Source organism: Zeus faber, assembly GCF_960531495.2.
Source record: "Zeus faber genome assembly, chromosome: 7".
In the NCBI taxonomy this organism is placed as follows: domain Eukaryota; kingdom Metazoa; phylum Chordata; class Actinopteri; order Zeiformes; family Zeidae; genus Zeus; species Zeus faber.
The window spans coordinates 18561601-18587560 of NC_137203.1; the positions used below are offsets into that span (position 1 = coordinate 18561601).

The following is a 25960-nucleotide window of genomic DNA, read 5'->3' on the forward strand; positions in this document are numbered from 1 at the left end:
TAAATGAAAATCTTTGAGATTGGCACATTAAAGTTTTGGCCTGTGTGTTAATTGTTTTGAAAAGGTGAATTCTGCTGGGACAAATGTGCTCAAGTAATACGAGAAAAAAGAAACAGCTAGAAATAAAATAAAAAACAGCCCCAGAATGTGGCAAAAGTGGATAACCCGGTTTTCCGGGAGTCGCCCGACTTTGTTTTCAGGCTGCTCTCAGCGGAGGCTTTTGTCGCAAAACGCAGAGACCCTGTTAATTTTCCTGGAACTTTGTGGAAATGACAATTGAGAAGCTCTCCATCGAGTATGATGCGATCAACCGTGAGAACACATTCAGCGCAGGGGACCTGGTTTCGGGCAGAATAGTGGTGCAGGTTTCAAAGGAAGCACAGATCAGCTCCCTCATCTTCAGATCGAAGGGTAAAGCCAAAGTGCGCTGGCCTGAGCAACGGCAAAAAATTCATGTTGTGATATTTTCTGATGAGAAATACTACGACATCCAGCACAACATCCTTAGAGAGGCCAGAGACGGTAAGTGCAGCGATCCACCCAATATTTTTTAGCATAATGGTTACTTTAGTCATTGTTCCAAACTGCGAGCTCACTGCAACATAAATGTATTTTTCTTAGGCTCTCGTGCCGTCGGTTCAGGACGCCTTGTTTTCCCCTTCTCCTTTAAAATACCAGAAAGGTGCAATACGCTTCTGAACTGAAACCCACCCTTCTGTCTACACTTCCTTTCACTTTCCACTTCAAATTTGTTGGAAGTTATTGTTTGAACCTTTTGACTATTGTTGGTTTGCAGGAACATGCCGTCGTCTTTCAAAGCCGACAAAGGCAAAGTGGTCTATCAGTTGAGGGCTGAGCTCAAACAGTCGATGAAGTTGCCAAAAACTACCAAAACCAACTTTACCTTTGTGTCAAAGACAGACGTGGATATCCCAAGCTCATGGTAGGCCTGTGATTCAAATTTTTTTTATTGTCAAATGATTAATCTCCTGGAGATTCACCCTGGATCACATTGATCGAGAGTCCAGGTAACACTGTCTTTTAGGAAGCTCAGTATGGCTGTAAGGACAAATCTGTCACGCTTTTTCACTTCTGGAAACCTCTCACTATACCTTTACACGGAAAAGATGGGATACCAGCAAGGTAAGAGCTCAATTTAGCAGAGGGGCGCATCTTCTTATTTTCTGAGTTTTTATAACCTGTGACACCCCCATATTCACCAATGGCGCTATACCACTTCATTAAGAAAGGGCAATGATTAGCAATATCAGTGAGTCGTAGTATCCACTCCAAATCTGACTCGGTTGGGTTCAGGGTGTGATTCACTTTCTTCGTCCCACGTTGAAGGCGAGGCACCGAAAGTCACGGCAGAAATCAACAACCGCTTGACGCGCTCGGTGAAGCCCAAATTCTTGCTGTACGTGAAAAAGAGCTTCTTGGCCCAAGGTCGCAGGAGGGTTGACACACACGATATCGTGAAGGAGAAGGGCGAAGCCGTAGCGTCCTGCAGCAAACAGACTGTGACCAAGGTGATCAGCATCCCCAGAGAACTGCCGCCCTCCATCTTGAACTGCTCCATCATCAAGCTGGAGTACAGGCTGAAGGTGGTACACAGTTCCAAACGTGACTTTGATGCAAAGTTATACACGCACACATATATATATATATGTGTATATATATATATATATATATATATATATATATATATATTAATGTATATATATGTATATGTATATATATATATGTATATATGTATATATATGTATATATGTATATATATGTATGTATATATGTATATATATGTATGTATATATGTATGTATATATATATATATATATATATATATATATATATATATATATATATATATATATATATATATATACACATATATACCAGGCCAGTGAACATCCACACCTCCACCAAATATATATTTGTAACGTTACAGAGAGCAGATGCATAACAGCAGCAGAAATGCATTAGTTCTGATTTATAAAGTTTGAGTTATTTATTTTTCTCTTTTGAGTTTTTGTTTTGTAGTCTTGCATCAAAGTGATCTGCTGGTTGAGGTAAGATAATACTTTATCTATCCCACAGAATGGTAGTCTGTAGTGTTACAGTAGTAACGGAGTGGCACAATGGCATGGAGCATTGGTAAATTGGAAATTCTAAAATAAAGGATATGATAAATAAGTTAACAGTATAGATTAGACACTATACATTAAATAGTAATATTGCATGAGTGAATTGTCTGTTTTGGTACGATATACAGTAGTGTTGGTGTGTTCAAAACCTTACCGTTGACTTTTTGGGTAAGGCTGGTAATTGTTTGATCAAAGTCCATTATTTTTAATTTTTATTCTAAAAGTAATCTCGACCTGACATTGAATAAGGTAGCTGTTGATATACAGTATAAAACCTAGCAAGTAGGTTAACAAAGTGGGATTTGTCTTGCACACTGGAGAGGTATTGGCATGTATGCGTTCGCTTACTAAAAATGTAAACATAAAAATAAAGGTGAAATACGTTGGCCATTTCAATGGGTTTTAATTTGGCCATTTCAGAATTTAAACATTAATTTTGGATATATCTTGTGAATTAATTATTGTTGTAATTGTGTATTGATGAATATTAACCAACCTGTCTATCCAGTGTTTTATTTCCGCAGTTTTAGCATTTAAACAGGAGTCCAATGGACTGCAGTTTGATCTTTTGACCAGTGTAGAAGTGACTGTCTGATTGGGAAGACCTGAAGGACTGACAACAGGATTGGTCAAAGAGAATTGCTCTCCAATTAAGTAAGGCCGTAACATGTCCAGCACTCAAAGGTCCTTGTGAATTATTGATATTATTGCTATTTATATCTAATTGATTTGAAAATACAGTTATTTGATATGCTCCATTAGAATTATTATGAGATGAAATGTATGCGAGCATATCAATGAAAAGACCTTGATTGACGTTAGCTCTATACCTCTTATTGAGCTCCATCGTTAACCATTTTGATTAGCTCTTATTTAAATGTGACATTGTCCTAAATTTACCTAGTTGTTGAAGCAATGTTCAGAAGTTGAGTTAATGATTACTGTGATATCACCTAGAGACATTGCTATCATAGAACCCTGGAGTGTTTTCTTTATGACACTGCCTGTTGGACAATGTCTGCAGCAAGCACATTAAGTGGCCCAGGGCATCACCATGGCTCGAAGAAATTCCTATTCGCCTGATATTCTGTGTCACTTCTGCTGCTCCTCCTCTCCACTGACTAACACGAAGTGTTTGGCCTCCAAGTACCGCGAACGCACAATTGAAAATGATGTTGTGCCTGGTTGGGGACCCTGGCCAACTGGGCTCCGATGGACCTACATTCGGTGATGTCACTGCATCGGGCAAAACTTTGAACTGAATGACTGCAATCTGAATGTTTTTCTGCTCCAACTGGGAGTTGTGGGATTTTCTGAATTCCTGGAGGGGTTGCTTTTGTGCATGTTCACAGCCGTAGTCTTATCACTCTGTCTGTCCTGATAGTGCACAGATGATTAAATGTTCTCTAAGAAAATTTCATTGTAATTTGAGTATTGGGTTAGGGTTAATTCTCGGAGATGGTTCAAATGGTTGGTAAATTAAGTCATCAAGTAGAGACAGGATTAGGCACAGATTATAGACAAAAGGGATTGCTTCATTGATTGTGTTTACTATGTTAATAATAAGGTTTTAGATGGTCTCAATTTGAATGCTGGCTATGTTATAGTCATATATCTTTTTGTTTAAGTAAAGGTGATAACTTGTTTGGAAATGCCAAATAACCTATCAATTGTTCTCTAATCAGACTGCAAAATGATGTGACTTATAGTTGAATACTACCTGGCCAGGATTTAAGACTAGCAGTTCAAAGCGTAACGCATAATTCATGTGATTTTTTTAGAAGTTACGTAACACAAAGCGACCATTAGATAATGGATAGTTGATCAAATATTATTGATCGACACCAGTCAGGAATCTATTAGCTTGATGACTGCTGAAGATCTCAGGCTTATTGTTTACAGTTATTAGTTGTGCCGTTAAGGGTATAAGTAAAATGATATAAATAAATTTAGAGCATAATTGAACCCTACATTTTAAAATGTTTTGGTGTGTGAATCACATTATTTTTCCTTGCCCTCTCTAGTTGCTTAACTTATTATTGAAGTTATGTGGAGCCAGTAATGTTTTTTCTGCCACATTACGGAAATTTATTTTGACTGATTTTGAGTTTATTAATGGCACCACATTCATTTGAATGTTGATAATGTATTGAGCTGTTTGTGTCATGGATACACAGGACTTCCTAAAATAATTAGAACAAGATGGTCACATAGTTTCTTATTTCCTTATAACTTTAGCCGGCACAAAAGAACGTTCACCATTTAAGTCATGACATTTGTTTTGTTATTTATTTTCTCCTCAGGGTCGCACCCTTGCATGGCCTTTCTGGGCTGTTGTGATTATTGTTGTTTTTGGATCCTGACGTATCGTTCGCCCAGCCATTAGACAGGAGAACGTTTTTGTTGCTTTCAAACAAACTTTTGCACCTGCTCCTTGTTGGGTTTGCTGGATTGCAAAAGTGTGGATGAGGGAGATGGGTTTATGATTAGCTGTAATGTTGCAATCTTCTGGAGATTAATTATGTCTTGTTGCATACTATGCTCAGAAACTTGTTAGATGGATTATTGTTTTGATTGCATGCTGTAGCCTTTATCTTGCTACAAAGCAAATCGGCTCATTTCTCTCTGACAACACCTCTTCATCATCAACATGTGCAACTTTCACTTAGCTCATTTCACATTGAAGTGGTGCACCGATCCTAATACTACTGCTCTTCCTCCCTTTTATGGAGATTCACATGACGTCTTGACAGGGATAGCTGTTGTGTGTATAAAACAGCGTTTGTCTATTTAGTACAACCGGTTGTGTTTGTTTGTTTTTCTATCTCTTGTAAAGTGTCTTTTGTTTTATTTTGATTCCATGAATGTGTACGGGTCAATGTGATATGGCGCGGTGTAGCTGAATTAATGAGATATACAGAACATCCGTTTAATAATTTGATGTCATAACCCTACCATTCCCAAGATTCAAGATTCATGATCAAGAGGTTATTTGTCACATACATATACATACGGTCATACATATATGCAGTGAAATGACATGTGGTGATTACGCACAATAAGCTCTAAAAATACAAAAATGTGCATAATCGACATGAGGCGCTCTCGCAGGCAGCCGCAAGGGGTGGTGCCACAACCATAATTCCGGGTCCTATAATTATATAATAGTATTAATTGTCTGTGTTGTATTAAATATACATTTAAATCCTCCTAAATGAAAGTTGCCTCCAATACTTACTGATCTTCCAATTTGTGTTATTTACATTAATGTACTTGAACCCAAATTGAAGCCAACGCAGCCAACAAAGCCACCGTACCTGATATTGCTCTTGTCTAATAAAGGTTGTTTCCTCCTCAGATGAGGACACAGGATTCCTCAGGAATCTGGTTTTTCCTCTACTCACAGGCATGAGGCACTGAAATATTGTTGTGGCAAACCAAAGTTTCTAGTGGCAGAGCCACTTGTTACTGTATGATCCGCAGGGGGAGCCGTATCTCCCCCGCTAGTTTTTCTTTGCTTGTTTGACATATGGTGAGCACCATTTGTGACCCACCGCAGCAAAACCCGACTTGTCATGCATTACTAAAATCTCCAGGAGCCGCCAAATAAGTTGAAAAAACCTTTCTAGAAGGAAAATGAGATTTTTCTAGATTTGTGTTCCTTTGTGTGTTTGATTTATAAATAGTAGATAAATGTTAAACCATCAAGTTAAATATTCAAATTAGATCACATGAGGTAACGCAGTTCACTTACCGAGACGCTTTTCAGTGCAAACGGCCATCGATCATTTCCTTTAAAGCGACCGTCCAGGTGAGATCATTCCTCCATATTCCATGTGATGTGCAGTCACAATGTGAAATCATTTTGATAGAGTTCAACTTTTAAATGTTACGTGTTTTATACACACACCTGGATCGATTGTTGTGTAGATGGCATAAGAAATGCTGACGTCACTTTTATTAACAAGACAAGGATCATTCGGTTTCAGTTGTCTGTTAAAACTTTCATCTCCTTGTTGTTATGGATTATGAGAAGCGGGTGGTGGAAGCTCTAAATCATATCGCCGACCTTAATTTGACCAGTGCGATGGATTCAAGTCAGTGTAAGCAGCGCATAATTGACTTTTTTTTTCTGTGATGACAGTCAGTTCTCCGACAGCGATGCTGAATCTGATATCGGTGTTATCCCGAACATTTCAAACAGTGGATTTCAACCTGAATGTGACGATGAAACTAAATTATTATAACTAAATTAACTATTTTCAAGAAACACTGGAGGAGACTGACGACACACCCGCTGTTGTTACAACGGAAGTTGTAACAACGGAAGTTGATGACGTGACATGACGTGACATGATGTGACGTGACGTGACGTGATGTGACGTGACGTGACGTGACGTGACGTGACATGACGTGATGTGACTTGATGTGAAGTGACATGTGATGAGGTTGGTGATGCAGATTATGAACAAGTAGCAATGGAAAAGATTTTCAAGTTTACCTGCAAATTCAGCCAGGGGCCTAAAGAAAATTAAAAGAGGCCCCAAACATGCTCTCAGAGTGTAGCTGGGGTAGGGTTGGGGTTAGCCAACATAATAACTCCAACAACTTTGAAGATATTTGGCATACGCACATTTATATATTAAATGACCCATCGATATACAGAGACTCATACAATTGCTAGACTCTACATTTTGTTGTATTGGCCGCACTTTTAAACTCCTAAATAATGCCATTATTTTAAAACATGTACATTCTTACTGTTAAATAAAAGCCTTTTTTTTTTATAACAAAGACCTTGTGTGTTGATGACTCTGTTCAACATTCTCTCAAAACATAAGAACAATGCAGAGATTGCTCCATTCAGCAGACGCTTTTATCCAAAGCGACTTACAATTGTTCAAACACCGACGGATGCAGCCAACAGGAGCAATTAGGGGTTAAGTGTCTTGCTCAAGGACACTACAGCATGCTAGCAGGAGGAGGAGCCTGGGATTGAACCAGCAACCTTTAGATTGCTAGACGACCAGCTCAACCGCCTGAGCTACCATCCCCATTCAGCAGGGTGTCAAGGCCCCATTCAGCAGGGTGTCAAATGGCCATGTGGCAAGTAGCCATGTTGGTCCTTCCATCCATTTGTATTCTGGGAGCTGGCTGAATGAAGCCAAGTGTAGGGTAAACTTTGAGGGTGATTATCTCAGAAACACCGTTTGCCGCACCTTGGTCAATAACGAGCTATAGCTTTAAAAATATTGCTTAATTCGCACAAGTGACACCTTGTTTTGAAGCTCTGAGTCTCCACATTCAAATGATGTGAAAAAGTAACTCAACGGCACCGAAGGTACCTAAAATCTGCGGTGGGTCATTTTTCAAAAACGGGGGAAAGCTAGAGAATTAAGTAAACATAATAATTGTGCCCACAACAATGCAGGAAGAGGCGTTGCTCCCGCTGAATTTCTGCATTCCATTCCAAGTGCTCCTTTCAAACACCTCATGATGGACGTTATCAAGCTGAGTCCCTATCATGGTTAAAATATTGGGAAGGGGCATACCAAGTACCAGTAAGGCTACAAGGGGGTAGACATCAGGCTTTGTTGGACTCTGGTGATCTAGCAAGCCTGGTTTGACCCGAGGCTTTGGTGGAGGGGTCACAGGTGGTGGTTTGTTGTGTGCATGGTGATGTTCACACATATCCGATGGTCCAGCTCAAATTCATTACAAGGGGAAGTTTGGAAGAAGCACTCCAAACAAATAGTAAAATGCCTGGTAACAGGACTGCGAGCTGTGATTGGCTCAACCCCACAAAGACTGTGATTGGTTATTTAACTACCCAAAAAAAGATTAAACCATAGTGAAGGAATTTTGAATGGTTTGCGGCGCTGAAAGGGGTGGACCATGTAATAGAAGAAGGGTGTTTTTTGGACATAAGGGAAGAACAAAGGCTCGGTTGTTCAGTCGGTTTCGCAAAGCCTACTCAAAGTTTACTGCTGTATTTGTCCCTCTGACACACGTAAACTTTTTGCATCGGATTTTGTTTGGTTCCTGTGTTTTTTCTTCCAAGTTTTTTGAAGTCAGAATAAGATAGAAACGTCGTACAGAGATCCAGACTTTTTACTGGCTCCAGGTCTGGACCTTTATTTAGCCACGACACGACCCCAACTTGATAAAATTACTGCAGTCGCAAACACACCGAGACCCAAGACCAAGGAGGGGAAGCAGTTCTTGGGGCTTGCCAGCTACTATCCACAGTTTGTACCCGACTTTTCGGAGCTAACCAGCCCCTTGTCCGACGTAACTCAAAAGGGTGCTCCAGATCCGGTCAAGTGGTCAGAGAAGTGGCAGCAGGCGTTTGCGAGGGTAAAGTCAGCTCCCTGTAGGAAGCCAGTGCTGTTTAACCCTAACTTCTCTCTCCCTTTCTGTCTGCAGACCGACGCATTGGACAAACGGCTGGGTGCGGTCTTCTCCCAGGAGGTGGAGTGGACCGAGCGGCCAGTGCTGTACCTCAGCCGCAAACTCTCCGAGCGGGAGTTGAGGTACAGCACAGTGGACAAGGTGTGTTTGGCGTTCAAGTGGGTCATCAGTTCCCTCCGCTATTACCTCCTGGGACATGCTTTCACCCTCTGTTCAGACAATGCCCCACTGCAGTGGCTCCACTGCATGAGGGACATAAATGCCCGGATCACCCAGTGGTACCTGGCTCTCCAGCACTTTAACTTCCGGGTGGTGCATGGCCGGCAGTGCAGATGGTTGTGGCTGACTTTCTCTTCCTGGCTATCAGCCAGACGGCTCCCCGGCCTAAGTCGGCAGTGGGAGTATGTGGCGGAGCAAGGGGTGTGGTCAAGCCCCAGCTGCAGACGGCAGCCCAGCTCCCTTTCCTGCGGCCTCCAAGCTCCCTTGAATCGTCCGAATCAGCGCTCACTAATTGGTCTGACTCGGGGCAGGGAGCTTTCTTAATGTTTGTCTGTCTTGCAGAGGGAATTGGCGTAAGGTATCCGTCAGCCGAGCAGGAGCCTGAGCGGAACGCCATTCCTCCAGTGCCTGAAATGATCATAATCATCATCATTATTATTTATTATTTCTACTTGTGGCCAGCGAGCCTTTTTGTTCAAATAAAAACTCTTGTCATGTTGGCAAACCACGGCCAGAAAGACTCCTTCCCTAAACACCTACCTGTGGGCAGAGACGCCCACAGTGGACTAAACAGGGATGATTTCTCATTGCTTTTACACAAAATGCATTCAATGGACACATCTTTAAAAACACATTAATTATTTTCTCACTCCAACTCAAACCACCATCAAAACTCTGTATCTACAGCACCTTTTACAGTTGTTTACAGACTGTTTTCAAAACTGTTTAATTCAAGTTTAAAACTAGACACCAATTTGTTACATTACCACAATACCATATTGAAAAATACCCAAGATAGGAATTTGTTTTGCTTTTTCTTTGGACATTTCTCTGTTTTCGCAGGGATTTGTTAACTTGCTGGATTTTATTTTTATTCTCAATTTATACAGCATCATTAAATTGGTAAAGGATAAAGGTTTTGTAAAGGTTTCCGGAATTGGAAACGTAATGTAAAGCATTTTGTTTCTGGACATTCATGCTCATGAGTGACGTTCTTTCTGCATTGGTCATCTTCGTTTTAAGAGAAGAGAATACGGCCATGCTGTGATAAATTGAAAAATTACCGCAAAAAGCAGTAATTTTAGGTGTGTGGATGCATTGCAATGCATGTGAATGTGGTGTGTGAATGCACGGCGGAAAAGTCGCCACTGACATCCGGTTCTTAATACTCAAATGCAAGGACTTATCAGTGTTACCTCATTCGGCGTGAGATAGTGACTTAACAGACATTTATTGAAATGAAAATCTTCGGATTGGCACCTTTTTGCCCTGTGTGTTAATCGTTTTGAAAAAGTGAATTCTGCTGGGAGAAATGTGCTCAAGCTATAAACGAGTAAAACTTAAAGCTAGAAAAGAAAAAAAACAGCCCCAGAACATCTTGTACTGAGCAGTGGCTCTTTTGGCAAAACTGGATAAACCGGTTTTTCTTGACTCGCCTGACTTTGTTTTCAGGCTGCTCTCAGTGGAGACTTTCGTTGCACAACGCGGAGACCTGCTAGTTAATTTTCCTGAAACTTTGTGGAAATGACAATTGAAAAGCTCTCCATCGAGTACGATGCGATCAACAGTGAGAACACATTCAGCGCTGGGGACATTATTTTAGGCAGAATAGTGGTGCAGGTTTCAAAGGAAGCACAGATCAGCTCGCTCAGATTCAGATCGAAGGGTAAAGCCAAGGTGCGCTGGCATGAGCACTACGGGCAGAACGTTCATGTTGTGATATTTTCTGATGAGTTATACTACGACATCCAGCAAGACATCCTGAGAAAGGCCAGAGATGGTGAGTACAGCGATCCACCTAATATTATTTTTTATCATAACAGTAACTTTAGTCATTGATGATGTGACCGGCTACTTTTCTTCCAAACTGAGAGCTCACTGCAACATAAATACATTTTTCTTAGGCTCTGGCACCGTCGGTCCAGGACGCCATGTTTTCCCCTTCTCCTTTAAAATACCAGAAAGGTGCAATACGCTTTTGAACTGAAACCCATCCTTCTTTCTACACTTACTTTCACTTTCCACTTGTAAGTAATTGTTTGAACTTTTTAACTATTGTTGGTTTGCAGGAACATGCCATCGTCTTTCAAAGCCGACAAAGGCAAAGTGGTCTATCAGTTGAGGGCTGAGCTCAAACAGTCGATGAAGTTGCCAAAAACGACCAAAACCAAATTTACCTTTGTGTCAAAGACAGACGTGGATATTCCAAGACTCATGGTAGGCCTCTGATTCAAATTTTTTTTATTGTCAAATGATAAATCTCCGGGAGATTCACCCTGGATCACATTCATTTAGAGTCCAGGTAACACTGTCTTTTAGGAACCTCAGTATGGCTGTAAAGACAAATCTGTCACGTTTTTCGCTTCTGGAAACCTCTCACTAGACCTTTACACGGAAAAGATGGGATACCAACAAGGTAAGAGCTCAATTTAGCAGAGGGAGGTATCTTCTTATTTTCTGAGCTTTTAAAACCTGTGACACCCCCATATTCACCAATGGCACTATGGGCAGTAGTTTAACAATATATTGTATACTAGTTCTGGCCAAACAACCTTGTCCACTTAATTATAAAAGGGCAGCGATTAGCAATATCAGCAAGTTGTATCTAATCCTAATCTGACTCGGTTGGGTTCAGGTGGTAATTCATTCAATTTCATCCCACATTGAAGGCGAGGCACTGAAAGTCACGGCAGAAATCAACAACCGCTCGACGCGCTCAGTGAAGCCCAAATTCTTGCTGTACGTGAAAAAGAGCTTCTTGGCCCAAGGTCGCAGGAGGGTTGACACACACGATATTGTGAAGGAGAAGGGCGAAGCCGTAGCGTCCTGCAGCAAACAGACTGTGACCAAGGTGATCAGCATCCCCAGAGAACTGCCGCCCTCCATCTTGAACTGCTCCATCATCAAGCTGGAGTACAGGCTGAAGGTGAGACAAGTGGTACACAGTTCCAAACGTGAGCAGGAAGACTTTGACGCACATATATACACATATATATATATATATATATATATATATATATATATATACTGTACATACATATATTCTTCTTTCATTTCCAGGTGGTTCTGGACGTCACCTTGAACAAAAATCCTGAGGTGAAATTGCCAATTGTTGTTCTCCCGTACAAAGAGAAAGAAGGAAGAAAAAGATCCACTATTTCTTGGGAGGAGAAGGCCTTCTGAGAGAAAAAGAAAGTCTGGATACTTGAGTGTGGATAGATGGGGTTATTTCCAATTAATCGAGTAAAGGCACAGGGATTTGCACATATATGCATTCGCACCATAATTTGAAAAATGATTTGATAGTTTACCATTGTACAGCATTTGAGGATCTTTAATTTCAACATTGATTGAAAATACTTTTACACTGCCAGGTGAAAATAATATAAGTTAACAATATGAGATCACCCTGTCGGGGGTTATTTTGCAATAATGACCATCTGGTTGCACATTATATTATTTATTGTGTGGCACCGTGGCGCAGTGCATTGCACTGCTGCCTCACAGCAAGAAGGTCCTGGGTTCAATTTCCACCTGTTGGCACTGTGCTCCGGTGGGGTTATCTCCCAAATAGGAGCCTTTCCGTGTGGAGTTGCACACATCATCGTCTGACCAGCGATGGACACTCATCACCAGGTCCCCGGGCACGTCCATGAATGCTGCCCACTGCTCCTGGCTGTGCCCCCGGAGGAAGGACAAGCCAGGATGGGTTAAACGCAGAGGCCTCATTTCACCGGCCACCATCCAAAGCGTGTGTGTTGATTAAAAGAACAATCATTAATCGTCACACAACACATGCAAGCACACATGCTTTGGATGGTTGCTTTTGATTGTTTTTTATTACACGGCTATTTACCAAATAAAAGAATACATTGAGCCAGCATATTGATTTCAAACTCCTGAAGTATATTCGTTTTGTAACTAATATGCCTCGTTATGTATTGAGTATGTCTAGTTTTTTAACTAGTATGCCTAGTTTTGTGACTAGTATACCTAGTTTTGTAATTAGGATGCCAATTTGTAACTAGCATGCCCAGTTTTGTAACTAGCATGACTAGTTTTGTAACTAATATGCCTAGTTATGTAATGAGTACGTCTAGTTTTGTAACTAGTATGCCTGGTTTTGTGACTAGTATACCTAGTTTTGTAACTAGTATGCCAATTTGTAACTAGCATGCCTAGTTTTGTAACTAGCATTACTAGTGTTGTAACTAGTATGCCTAGTTGTGTAACTAGAATGCCTAGTTTTGTAACTAGTATGCCTATTTTGGGACTAGTATGCCTAGCGGGAGCTAGGTTCTGCTTGGCTTCTTCTTCTTAGTTTCCATGAAGAAAAGTGCTCCACAACACTGAGCAAACACTGCAGCAACGTAGCAAACTATTAAACCTATAAATCAAAACGTTGCCCTAACCTATTAAATGTGAAAGTGTTCATAACCACATTTTTCTCAACTCTTCCATTGTAGTTTTTACGTAGTATCACCCCTAGCTAGTGTTAGCATTAGCATTAGCATTAGCATGTAGGCATTGTGACATGAAACCAGGTGGAGAAGTGGTTGCCTGCGACACATGGCACGTTCCCTATTAAGAGACGATCATTATTCAGAAATAACTGACCGCAAATTGCCGCTGTTGACCAACCAGTACTCCACTGAGCCGTGTAAACACACCCCCTTCAACATTCATGGTCATTTATGTTTTTTTGTCATTCGTGTTGGTGGTGGTTGTCTTGAAATGTACCGTAAAATACTTGATATTTGTATACATATATAAAATAAAGAGTACTTTTTATACAAACTCATGGCCTCATATATTTGCACTTTTTGTTAGATTATTAGTGTTCCTGGGACTGATATAGAGGTCAAATTGTGGGGCACCGTGGTGGATAGGATTACCTCAGTGAAAGCAATACCTGCAGCACAGGCCACATGACCCTGTGAGACACCCACACCGCTTCAGGCTCCCAAATGTTCCACTCCCACGCTGGTTAAACTGCCTGTTACCGTACCAGCGTCTTTGGATGAGAGGACACACTTCACCATCCAAGTGCAATGGATCACTTTAAATTAGCTTCCAGCGGAATCCAAGGATTCATTTGGCGCCAGTAGAAGCTTCGTCCTTCATCTGGCTTTCGGAAGAAGTCATTGGATGTAGCTCATTGATTCCACGATGTGTGTAAGGGCTCAATATCACCTCGTCTCACCATGACCATAAAGCATCTACGGGTGGACTACGACAAGGTGAACCCAACGGGGAGCTTCTCTCCGGGCGACGTCCTCTCTGGAAGGATCACGGTGGTGACCAGCAAGGAAACCAGAGTGCAGTGTTTACTGGTGGAAGCCGAAGGAAAAGCTGAGGTGACCCGGCCCGGAGAGGACGGCCACCCTCCCACCACCCGCCGGGACAGGAAGAGATACTTTTATTTTGAAAATATCATTCTGCAGGATAAAAAAGGAGATGGTTGGTGAATAACTCCCTTTTTGTGTGTGGTTAGAAGCATTTATACTTTTTTAAATACGTTGACACATATAACAAACAGCGAAATCAATCTTTTTTTTTTTCTAAGGCTCTGAAATCATCGGCCGTGGCAAGAATGTCTACTCGTTCACCTTTGAGATTCCAAATAGGTGTGTGTTCCAATCAGCTCGGTCATTTTGGCACTTCTTCTTCAAATAAACATTCGCAGATTAATGTCAATAATTATTGTCTTGTTTTTTTTGCTGTCAACAGAGATATGCCTTCCTCTTATGAGGGGAAATGGGGCAAGATTACATATAGTTTACACACAAAGCTGACACGGTCAATTTGGTTGGTGCACAAGTCCAAGACTGAGTTTCCATTTCTAACCAAGTCGGAATTTCCTTTTGTGTCCAAGTCAAAGAGGATTATCATAGGACTGAAGGTATGGAATTTCAGCGATTTCCATAAGCTGCTATATATTTATATTCATAAAAATTATTTCTATTGCACTTGTCAAAAGTAGAGTTGGAAAGTGATTTACTGGTCATGTCTGATTTAAACCAGACATGACAATTAAAAAAAAGAAGTATAAGAAAGTAGAACCATTTTTAGAATAACATGCATTATAATCAATTCTCAAAAAATGCTTTTCAAAAATATATTTTGAATTCAAATCAATAAGGAGGAACATTTATTTATTTATTTATCTATGATTGCTGTGTTGCTCGAGTTTGGGTTTAACTACATGGAATACAATTTGATGTTCATTTCAATGCATTTTAGACTATTTGTTTTCATTCTGGTAACACCTCACAATTTGTTTTTGTTTTGTACCTACAGGAGCCACAGTACACGACTCGGATTTTATTCCTTGGATCTGGAAAGGTCACCGTCAATGTTTCCTCAGAGAAAATGGGCCTGAAACAAGGTCAGTAGAGCCCACAGTTAGTAAAGATGTTTACTCACTGATTTGACCCGATCAATCCGCCCCAAAGAGAACGCGTCTCTTTCACCGTTTTCCAGGTGAAGCCATGGAAGTCAGGGCGGAGGTGCTCAACCACTCTCGGTGTGCCGTGACCCCAAAGTTCCACCTCAGCGAGAAGCAGACGTTTGTTTCCGGGTCGCGGAGGGTCGTGCACACGAACGACGTGGCGTTCGGAGCGGAGACCTCTGTTGTCCCGGAGGGGAGCGTCCAAACGGTGGCCAGAACCCTGAGCGTCCCGCCGCTCCTCCCCCCAACCTTCTTCAACTGCTCCATGATGGGGCTGCAGTACGAGCTCAAGGTGGGCCACGGGACCCTGGTTTAGTACGCCGTACAATTTTGACCGCGGAGCGCTCGATTCCGATTGGTCAACAGCAGCAATCGCGGACAGTAATTTCTGACTTTGTTTCGCTTTACTTTTTTCTTCCACGCGGCCTACACGCTAATGCATTTTTAATTTCACATTAATAACAATAAATAGGTTCTTCATATGTAGGACAACATATTTTTTGTAGGGACGAATAGTTAGCTACATTGTTGAGCACAATTTTTATAAATATTAAATATTGAATATTCCATCTCCATGTATTCCCTAGCCTAATGTGGGATAACATACGTCCGACTGGTGACTGGCCTGCTCACACTAATGAGAGTGGACGCAGGGATCGGGTTGAAGACTGGCCCGTTTTTTCTGAAAAACAGCTCCGAATCAATGGCTCTGACTCAGGCTGTCTGATCAGGAGAGGGATACGTGTAAAAAAAGAACCAGAAAAGTAGACACAAAGTGACACATTACCTCTGTAAAATATTCATTTGTTGTGCCACAATAAACAACGACACCATCAACGTTCCATCAGCCATTCAAATAAATGTACAAACACATGAAAATGTGTTAAACTTGTAGTAACAAGTAAAACAAATACAATCCATCTAGCCCTATAAACTTAGCCGACCCCCTTTTAAACTTGTATTTAATACAGTAATTTTGTCCCTTATACAAGTTAAATATTGTGTGTGTTTATTTATTTGTAGGTCACTCTTGATTTTCCACAGGCGAGAAACTGTGAGATCAAACTGCCTCTGGTCATTTTGAAGAGACCATCGAAACCGCCCGAGCAGAAAACAAAGACGTCCAACTGGTTCGAGAACTAGCTCGAGGAAGGATCCATGGGGTCTGACATCGTGATCAGTACAAAACATAGAGGGGACAACGCAGGGTGATACCAGACATCTAGGCAGCTTGGATTCGTATTATAAGGCCAATTAATTTTGTTATCATTTATGTATCGTTCCAAATGGCCTACCCTGCAGTGCTTCTGGATTAGAAGTTTGCCCACTATGGCTTCTGCTGTCCACTAGATGGAGATGTGAGCTATGATTTAAACAAAAAGTTGTGCGTCAGAAAATAAGCAGCACTAATAGTACACAGTACATGATGCCTGTACATGATGTGACAAGTGACTTTTACACCAATAAAAACTGATTGGGAAGACTATTTGTCAGGATTACTGAGAAGGATGTCCTTTTCTCATCACGTGGCAGCTCCTACGCACCTAGTGATGAGAATTACGAGTTTGAGACGTTGCAGTGAGATGGGGGGAAATGAACAAATGTTAATTCCTTTACCCACTGCTTCAATTCTAAAACGTCATCCCTTCACCACAACATCAAGTCAGACGATGCATCAGGTCGAGAGTTACGCATGTTGAACTCGCCCCTGTCAACTGGATCATTAAGTGACACGGCAAGGCATGAAAACAAACAAAAGCAAAGGAACGTTCATCGGTGTTACATGTGTTCTGACCCCAAAGTGGAACCGGGCCCATGTTCTGTGTTCTGATTGTGACACCACATGAAGGATGTGCCCACGGTAGAGAGAGAGAGAGAGAGAGAGAGAGAGAGGACTCAGTGGATTTGACCAGTGTGCTGTCAATATAATATTCAACTACATAGTGTTTTGACACAACCAGGACATACAATGTGGAGTATTGATGGCTCTTAAAAAACCCCAAAATGAATTATCAATGTAAAATCAAATATCAAATAATGTAATAATTGTTAAAAACAATGGGACTACAGTAGAGGTGTGTGTGTATGAATGGAATAGAACATAACGGAACCGAATAGAACAGACTGGTGCGGAGAGTGTGATATCTGCTCGAGCGGCTACACCCAGATCAGCGATGTGGTTCATATTTGAGTGTAGTTCTGCGTCCTGGCTGCCGGGTGTAGTAGTGGGCGGGTGTAGTTAGTGGGTGTAGACTAAAGACTGCCTTGGTTACAAGCCTGGCTCCAGGACCGGTGTCGAGGCCCTCATCCAGCCAGTCAGCCCTCCCCACCCACCCACCCACCCAGCCCGCCTACCTCTCGCACACCACAACCTTGCCTGATTTTGGGTGAAGGGGGTGAGGTTATGAGGTGGAGGGGGCTTTTTGTCCCAAGCCTGGCTCCACGACCAGCGTGTAGGCTCTCATCCAGCCGGCCTGCTCCCCCACCCGCCTACCTCTCGCACACCACAACCTTGCCTGATTTTGGGTAAAAGGGGGTGAGGTTGGGGTGGGGGTGTGTGGGGGTGGGGGGGTGGGTTAGTTGGCCTCTGGCGCCTCCTCCCCACCTCCCTACCGCATCCCACACCCAACAGCCCACACCCCACCCAAACCCCCACCCCCCCGTAGCCAAAGACGGCGCCATGACAACCACGCAGGCCTGCTGGCGACTCCCTGTCTTTGCCGGCCACGGTTGCCATGGTGACTCCCCGCAGGGCTCCCGCAGATCAGCGGGAGGGGCGTCCAGTTGACTAACCCTCTCCCAGCTGGGGAAAGCGAGAAGAGAGGGAATGGAGGGAGGGAGAGAGGGAAGGGAGGGAGCATGTGGGGGAGAGGTGTTGTTTGGGTATGTTGTGTGCGTGTGTGTGTGCGTGCGTGCGTGCGTGCGCGCGTGTGTGTATGTGGGTGTGGGTGTGTGTGTGTGTGTGTGTGTGTGGGATGGCACAGCAGAAGCCTGAAGAGGGAGAGACGCAGCAACCCAGAAAACGGCAGAGCGCCCTAGACGGCAGAGCGGAGCGAGAGAAGGAGGGAGCGAGAGAAGGAGGGAAGGCCCAGAAGGAAGACACGGGAGACTGGCAGCCTCAACTACAAAAACCCAACCAGCTTCTCTCGCACTCGCCCGCACACAAGATTTATAACCACCCCAGCTCATCGTTATGTTCATGACGGCCATAACAACAAAAAAGAAATCGGTGTTTTTTTACGCGTTCGGCGTCTCAGAATGGAGGCGGCTTTTTGTCCCAACGCGCCGTAATGCGGCTTAATGAGAATGTCTTGATAATAAATTATTCACATCATTCAAATGAACGAACTGGCCCATAAGGACTCATGTAGGGAAAACCCCATGCGTTTCATCTGTTGGATCTTTCATCCCAGTTGCAGCCGTTTTACCGACAAGTAGTACCAGGATTAGAGTTAGAGTTTGGATCCCGGGTAGGGCCACAGATGGCTGCTAGTGTGTACTGCGTTTGGAGTACGAAATGGCATCACCATGTCCATTGGCGGGGAAGCACTGAAGGGCTTTTTCTTCTCGCTAATTGCTCCAAGCTGTGTCCCCTCCGAGGCCTGGAGACACCCACATTTGCATGCATGCAGGAAGCACCAGGAGGGGTCGCGTCTGAATCTGCCTTGCCAATGTTCATTTGGTTACTGTGAATATACTGTATATCAAACACGTTATGTCTGGATTTAAACGTAGCCACTGTTACCTAAATGACATTTTAAAATACCTGGATCTAAAATGAGGCAATTAGGTGCAACGCATTATAATGGAAGTTTTTATTTTGCAAAACAAGAGAAAAAACCATAGTAAACATTTGCTGATGAATTGTAAGTGCAGAAAGATCTTCATTTTTTTCTTATAAAATCAATATCTTGTATTCACTGTATAAAAAAGTTTGACACAAGGCAATTCTGTCAATGTTATAAAGGCGATCTGCCAAACCAAACATTCTAAACTAAATAAAACGGTCTACAGTATCTTCTTCTTACTAGTAATTCGTGCAATAGTATTCATTCTACCCTAAAACTAGCTCTACATAAAGTGTGTGACTATATTGTGCACTTGCAGTGGCAACCTTTGGATTTACAAATCGTTTGACAGTTTAAAAAGATACCCCTTTGACACAAATTGCTATCGGTTTACATAAAGGTATAAAAACAAAAAATAAAAAACAGGAAAAAAAAAACACTTCATTTTTATTTATGAAACTCAGAGAAGCACCCTCCCCTGCATAGGTGGACATTGCATATCTTGCAGCCGAACACACTTTCATGTCGCAGTCCCTTGTTCGTGCAGTTCCTGCAGCGGCGCGAGCGCTCAGACATGCGCTCCAGGCGGTGTCCGTACTCGATGGGCGAGTCTGCGTGTCTTTTCCGCGCTGCCCGCTCCATGCCCCTCGCCCCCTGGTAGTCACCAATCAGCTGCTGGGCCAGCCGCACCCGGAAGTGGCGCTGGGTGAACTGCTTGCCGTTGAAGCCGGCCGGCGGGGTGCCACCGCGGCTCTCCCTCAGGATGATGTAGGCGTTGACGATACATAGGTTGACGTAGAACCAGAGGAAGTAGCGCCACCACCTCTTGCACGGCCGGCCCACCTGGTAGCACTCCCTCAGTTGGTCGCACAGGTCCACCCCCCGCATGTTCTCCTGGTACAGCAGCAATGGCAGCGGCCGCGGCAGGCCCATAGACAAACCGCTGCTCCCCATGCCGTCGCTGTCCCCCTCCCCTTCTGAATCGGGCTGCTGCCGGCCGGGGCTAATACCCACAATCCCCGGCGCGGAATTAGTGGACAGGCAGCTGACCACCTTGAGGTCCCGGGTCACTGTGGCGACCAGGTTGCCACGCTGGCACTGGTAGAATTCACCCGGAGACAGCTTGCCCACGTTGCGTGGTCGGAGTACTTCCGGGTAGCCTTTGCGGCTCGGCTGGGTGGGGCCGCAGGCGTACAGCCCGTCCCTCAGCAGCCTCTGCAGGAGGGGGACGGAGGTAAAGAAGCTGTCCATGAAGATGTGATGGTACTGACCCTCGAGGCCGCGCACCAGAGAAGTCACGACCCTGTAACCTAGGGAGGCCATGGCCACATCCTCACTGGGCCTGCCCACGTGGATCCTGGCACGATGGCAGTAGCCCGACCGCGAGTCGCAGAGCATCCACACGGTCAGCCCCTTCTTCAGAGGCTTGGAGGGCATGTACTGGGTCGGGGAGAAGCGCCCCTTCACAGCTATGGTGCATTTGTCAATGGTCAAGCAGCGGTTGGGCATGTAGGCGTCCCACATGGTGTTCTCCACCACGTCGAGGAGAAGCCTAATTTTGAAGAGGCCGTCGTACCCGCGCTCTCCCTGCACAGGCTCGGACTCGCGGTCGCAGAGCTGGAGGTACTGAGTGAGCTTTTCAAAACGCCGGGCCGTCATTGTCTTTTTAAAGCCCGCGTTGCCGATGAAAATGTCACTGGCCCAGTACATCCCGGAGTCTGGGAGCTGGTTGATGCCCATCAGGATGTTGAGCCCCACATAGGCCTTCATCTCCCTCAGATCAGTGGGGTGCCAGTGGGGGTCGGACTTCCCGCTCCTCCTCTGCCGGTAGAGGGCGTAGTTGTTTGTTTGTTCCACCATGTGTTCAAAGAGGGAGTCCGGGAAGAGTATCCGGAAATAGTCCCGGGCGTCAGCCTCGTCCCCCGGCGGGTGCTGGGGGCCGCTCGAAGCGGAGAACTGCTCGATGGAGATGACCTGGTCCGGCTCCCCCCAGAAGTCCGGGGCGGCGTAGTCCTCCTCCAGGTCCTCAAAGCCGAAAAAGCCCGTGCGCTCCTCCTCTTCCAGATCGGAGAAATCGATATCCGAGTCGTTGGAGCAGTTGTTGTTGGAGGTAGAATAATAACAGTCCTCTGCGTACTCCTCCTCTTCGTGTTTCACTCCGTTTCCAGTGACTAGAATAATGTTGCAGCCGCCGCCGGCGGCAGCGAGCAAACTGGCCGGGTCCGCCACCTCCTCCTCCTCCTCCCCGTCCTCCTCCTCCTCCTCCTCCGCGGCGGCGGCGGCGGCGGCCGCGCTGGCGGACCCGCCACCGTCATCCTCCTCGTCGTCGTCGTCGTCGTCTTCCTCCTCGTCGTCGTCCTCTTCTTCTTCCTCCCCGTCGTCCGGCTTCCTGAAGGGGATCTCGAACCACTTCACGTCGGCGATCGAGAGGTTCAGCGGAGCCTCCTGACCGGCGGCGGCGTTTGTCGTTTCGGTTTCGGTGTCCGCGCTAGTTTCCAAAATAGTAAAAAGCTCTCCCCTTTTTCCTGCCGTCGCCATGTCGGGGTATTAAAGTGTCCCTGCATGAGTCTTTTTTTTATGTCTTTTTTTTTTTTTTTTTTTTTTTTTTTTTTTTTTTTTTGGTATGCAAAACAAAAACAAAACAAAACTCGGGAAGATCTTCAATATTCAATCAACAATCAACGGCACATGTACAAGCTTTAGGGGGTAAAAAAAACTTGCGGGTCGCGGATCTGCGTGGTTTCCGTGCGCCGCCCGCTCCTCATTGTTTCCGCTCCGCTGTGCAGCTTTGCAGCGTGGCCGCAGACGTCAGAAGCTGCATGCACGTCCTGCTTGCTGGGGCTGCAGCTGCCTGCTGGGGCTGCGGCTCGGCCAGCCAGCCCGCCAGATGGCCGCTCAGCACACCACGCCACCCCCCAAAAAAACTACCAGGAGGAAAAAAAAAAAAAAAAAGAGAAGAAGAAGGAAGAAAGAAAGAAAGAAATCCCCGACGAGAGTCACCCCCCGACCCCCGAGAAATAAAATATTTGATTTGATTTCACAAATGATCAGTCCTGGTAATCAATGAAGTCACCATCTTCAGTATGAATAACTTTCACTTCGACTCCCCACTCTCCCCGTTGTCACCGCCGCGGCTGTGGATCGGCTGCTAAACTTATTATCTTTAACTCACTGTTATGTAAAGAAGAGTGAAATGTGAGGTTTTTAATATGGTGCCACATCTTTCTTGTTCATTGTTAATTTCTTGGTTTATTTTTATTGCCGTTTTTTCAGGTTTCCTGCATCATTTTTTTTTTTTTCCAATTTTCTTTGTCATTGCTTTTTTTTTTTTTGTATTGCCTGTCGTTTTGATATCAGCTGCTTTAACGCTACTATTGCCCTCTGGGGATGAATCATCTGTCTATCTGTCTATCTGTCTATCTATCTATCTATCTATCTATCTATCTGTCTATCTATCTATCTATCTGTCTATCTGTCTATCTATCTATCTATCTATCTATCTATCTATCTATCTGTCTATCTCTCTATCCCATGCACCCATTCATTCTTCTGCACAAAAAAAAAAACAGACAACACAACACGTTGGGACTCCTTCAGAGAGTGAGAGCTTGTTTCATTCATAAACATGCTTCTTGCCTCTGCTCTGACAGGTTCCTACATGAATCCTGAAGCCCCATAGGCTATTGTAGAATTAGGACCTCCCTCTATTCTATGAATGTGGGCAGATCTTCTTATGTTTTTTTTTTTTTTGTTTTTTTTTTCTCTCAACTTTGAGGCTGGAGCTACAAAAAAAAAAAAAAGGTCCCTCCTGATTGATCAGATCATAGACAGGGTCTTTTTTTTTTTTTAGACTGTTCATTTGAAATCATTTTATACGTAATGTATAATATAAGATGTATGCAATTTACTTTTAACACATTATATGCCGTGATCTAATAAAAAATTTAAAAAAAAGGACGACCACTGTACTTAAGGCTATATCAAACACAAATAGGAGTTCATTAGTGACCACATTTAAATTCAGCTGTGACCTCCTAACTAAGAAACATCTTGCTCAGAGACTATTGTGCTTAATAACTGTAATGCATCTATGGTGTTCGGAGGGATCTCTATGCACGCCTTAAAACAAAAGGTCGGCCTGAGATGCGAGGGATTTTCAGCAGTATTTCAGCTTTCACAGTGTTACTGCAAATTAAACAAAGTGGCTCGGTGGATACATGCTCTTACTGTACTGTTATTTTCACAGTTTTGTTGGTCACATAGTATAGTAACTTTAGTCAGTTGACAAGAGAAGGTTGCAAATAAATGCAAAATGCCTCCTTAAGGTCTTTGTGCTTTGACTTAAAATACATTTTTCTCACCAAAACACCCAGGTCATGGATTCCTTACTCACTTGGGAGGAGGCTAGTTAAATCGTGTCTCCTTGTATGGGGGATGGGCGGCTGGAGAGGGTCCTTCCAAATTCTTTTCGCTGCGGCCTCAGCCTGCATGGCTGGCTGAGCAGTGGCTTGCTGCCCCTGGGCCCTGCAGCCCAGGCACAATTTATGCGTCCTTCCTCACCAGCTTATTGCACAGATTCTCGTTGCCTCGGTAGTATCATGTTGCCTCCGCGAGCTTGAGGCCTTATTCCTGTCTTAATATGCAGAGGCGAGGGGCTGCCGCTGCTGCTAGCACCGCGCACTGGGAACCAGTATGTTGCAAAACTGTGGAAAATGTGGGAGACTGTGGTGCTTAAAGATATCCAGCCCAAAAATAGAAGTAAGGGGAAAAACGGCTCACTCTAGCGTTTCCAGGCCCCTGGAGCAGAGTACTGCAGCAGACCCCTCAGAGACTCCCGTGGTGGGGTGGAGAGACGCCGACCAATGGGGGCTCAGACGTTGTGTGTGTGTGTGTGTGGTGTGTGTGTGCCTGTGCGGCTAACTCAGCCTCTGCACAGCTCAGATGCTTCTCTCATGGATGAGTTCAGAGCTGATCCCCCTCTCTCTCTTTCTTTGTGTGTGTGTGGGTGTGTGTGTGTGTGTGTGTGTGCGTGCATAGCAGTGGTAGTGGTAGTGTATGAGAGAGTGTATTTGTGCGTTTTTATACATCTACTGGCATAATATGAGCAATTGGTGCAACCACTGTAGCCACTGCTGAAGACAGACTAAACCCTTCTCTGAGTGTCACCAATTTCTGCTCATAAAGGAAGCGTGTGGCATGTGGTTGGCGTGTTGGGTTAGCGTGTTCACCGTTGTCCTCTTGGAAACATGGTTTCTCTCTCAGGGCCAGAAGCATCTTTAGTGTTGTGTCGTACACACCTGGTGTGACTGGAACCGAGGGGACAGCGGGTTTGTCAGTGAGCCCGGCCAAACATATCCCGTGACCTCGTCTTTGTTTGCGGCAATCAACGCAAAAAAAAAATGCTAATTTTACGTACTTCAGCAAACACCTTTATGCTTTATGTCCTTGTGATGCATATTCAAGGCCTTGCAGTGTCGTCTTCCTTGACCTTGTATAACATTCACCTTGTTGCCCTGGCCCCCGTGGACTACAGTGCACAGCGCCCTCGAGTGGTGACCGCACGCACATGACTGTCGTTCTGCCAGTTATTTTCCCTTTCAACAGTGGTGGAAAGTAACGGAGTACAAGTACTCTGTTACTGTACCTAAGTACATTTTCCAAGGATCTGGACTCGTTTTAGTATATCTGGGTTTGGGCACCTTCTTCTTTTATTCCACTACATTTCAAAGCGAGTATCTATACTTTTTTTTTACTCTGCTATGTTTCTAACACAGTCATGTCACTTTAGTTTTACTAAACTATTTGAGTTGTAGTTCAGCAAAACTAAATGAAGATCCTGATTGTAAGCAGGATCGTCATGATTGATGACGAGTATTATATGCTCTGCTATATCGACTACTTTTACTCTTAATACTTCCAGAACATTAATGAGAAATCACATCTACTTAAGTAGAAATGTCACTGTGGTACTTTCCCTTTTACTAGGTAACAGAGTTGGTAGAGGTAGGGATACTGTGTATTTGTACTTTTACGCTGGTCACTTCTTCCCCAACTGCCTACTGCTTTTATGTTTTAATTGTAATAGTCATAAGTGTAATAGTTTATTCCATGTATATGTATATGAGCCTGTCAGAGAACAAAAAAAAACCCCTCCAAATGTTAGTGTTTCTTCTGATTCCGAACACAAGATGGTGCCAGAGCACAAGCCAGGCAGTGAGGCCAAAGCTCCTTCAACAGGCTCATACAGTGATCTGAGTGATGGGGAAGAAAGCCTGCTCTGTCTGACCCTCCGTGTATCCTGCTTGCAATGTGTACAGTATACTCTTGACAGAGCAGCGGTGCCGTTATTCAACCCCCCCTCTCCCGCGGATTATATTTTACGCTATGTCAGAGCACACTCGTCAGAACACGTGTTTCCCATTACAAGCGCTCTGCGCTGGGGCCAGGTTGACGGAACCGGCCAGGAAGGAAAACGTTGGCCCCCGCGGGGTCCCGCTCCCTGACATAATCCCATGGCCTCCCTTGGACAAGGACGGGTCCAACGTGTGATTAAGAAAATCTGTCCAATCGGGGGCCACGACAACCCCTCTCTGCCTCCTCTCGTGTGTGCATTCAATACAGCTTTCCTCCTCCGCGGGTTTGTTTTCAAACTCAGATTTAATCGACCATTCAACCAGGTTTTAACCGAGATGATCTAAGTGAGGTTATTTGAGGCAATGCACACTATAGATGACGACTTGGATCCTGTTCAACCTGGTTGTGTTTCCCTCGGTCCAGGCCACCTTCAAGTTCTCTCTCAGCGTGTGTAAACACCGCGATGTTCAATGAAATGCGAATCACAAGAAGATTATGGGCAATTACATTTCCATTAGCAGTGTTAACAAACCTCCCTTTGCTTCGGATGGCTTGGTGCCACCTTGGAATCGACCTCTCCTTCTTCTTTTTAT

General features: G+C 44.1%; 2 protein-coding genes and 1 pseudogene across 3 annotated transcripts; 2 read left to right on the forward strand and 1 right to left on the reverse strand.

Moving 5' to 3' along the window:
• Nucleotides 1-269: 269 nt before the first annotated feature.
• Nucleotides 270-13508, forward strand: LOC307233033 (annotated as a pseudogene). The gene is made up of 13 exons (XR_013844785.1): nt 270-522; nt 643-682; nt 797-943; nt 1046-1143; nt 1348-1607; nt 8571-8696; nt 8790-8975; nt 10290-10554; nt 10679-10739; nt 10844-10991; nt 11094-11190; nt 11444-11700; nt 11835-13508. The product of XR_013844785.1 is annotated as an uncharacterized misc_RNA (transcript).
• A 470-nt stretch (nt 13509-13978) lies between these two features.
• Nucleotides 13979-15541, forward strand: LOC307233034 (arrestin domain-containing protein 3-like; the record flags this gene model as incomplete). The annotated part of the gene is made up of 5 exons (XM_080004246.1): nt 13979-14234; nt 14341-14401; nt 14505-14676; nt 15075-15162; nt 15258-15541. The coding sequence occupies 5 exons, from the start codon at nt 13979-13981 to the stop codon at nt 15539-15541; spliced, it is 861 nt and encodes a 286-aa protein (XP_079860372.1).
• Nucleotides 15542-19460: 3919 nt separating this feature from the next.
• On the reverse strand, nt 19461-21551 carry LOC307233035 (piggyBac transposable element-derived protein 4-like; the record flags this gene model as incomplete). Its single annotated transcript, XM_080004247.1, has 2 exons — nt 19461-21184; nt 21464-21551. The coding sequence occupies 2 exons, from the start codon at nt 21549-21551 to the stop codon at nt 19461-19463; spliced, it is 1812 nt and encodes a 603-aa protein (XP_079860373.1).
• Nucleotides 21552-25960: the final 4409 nt, after the last annotated feature.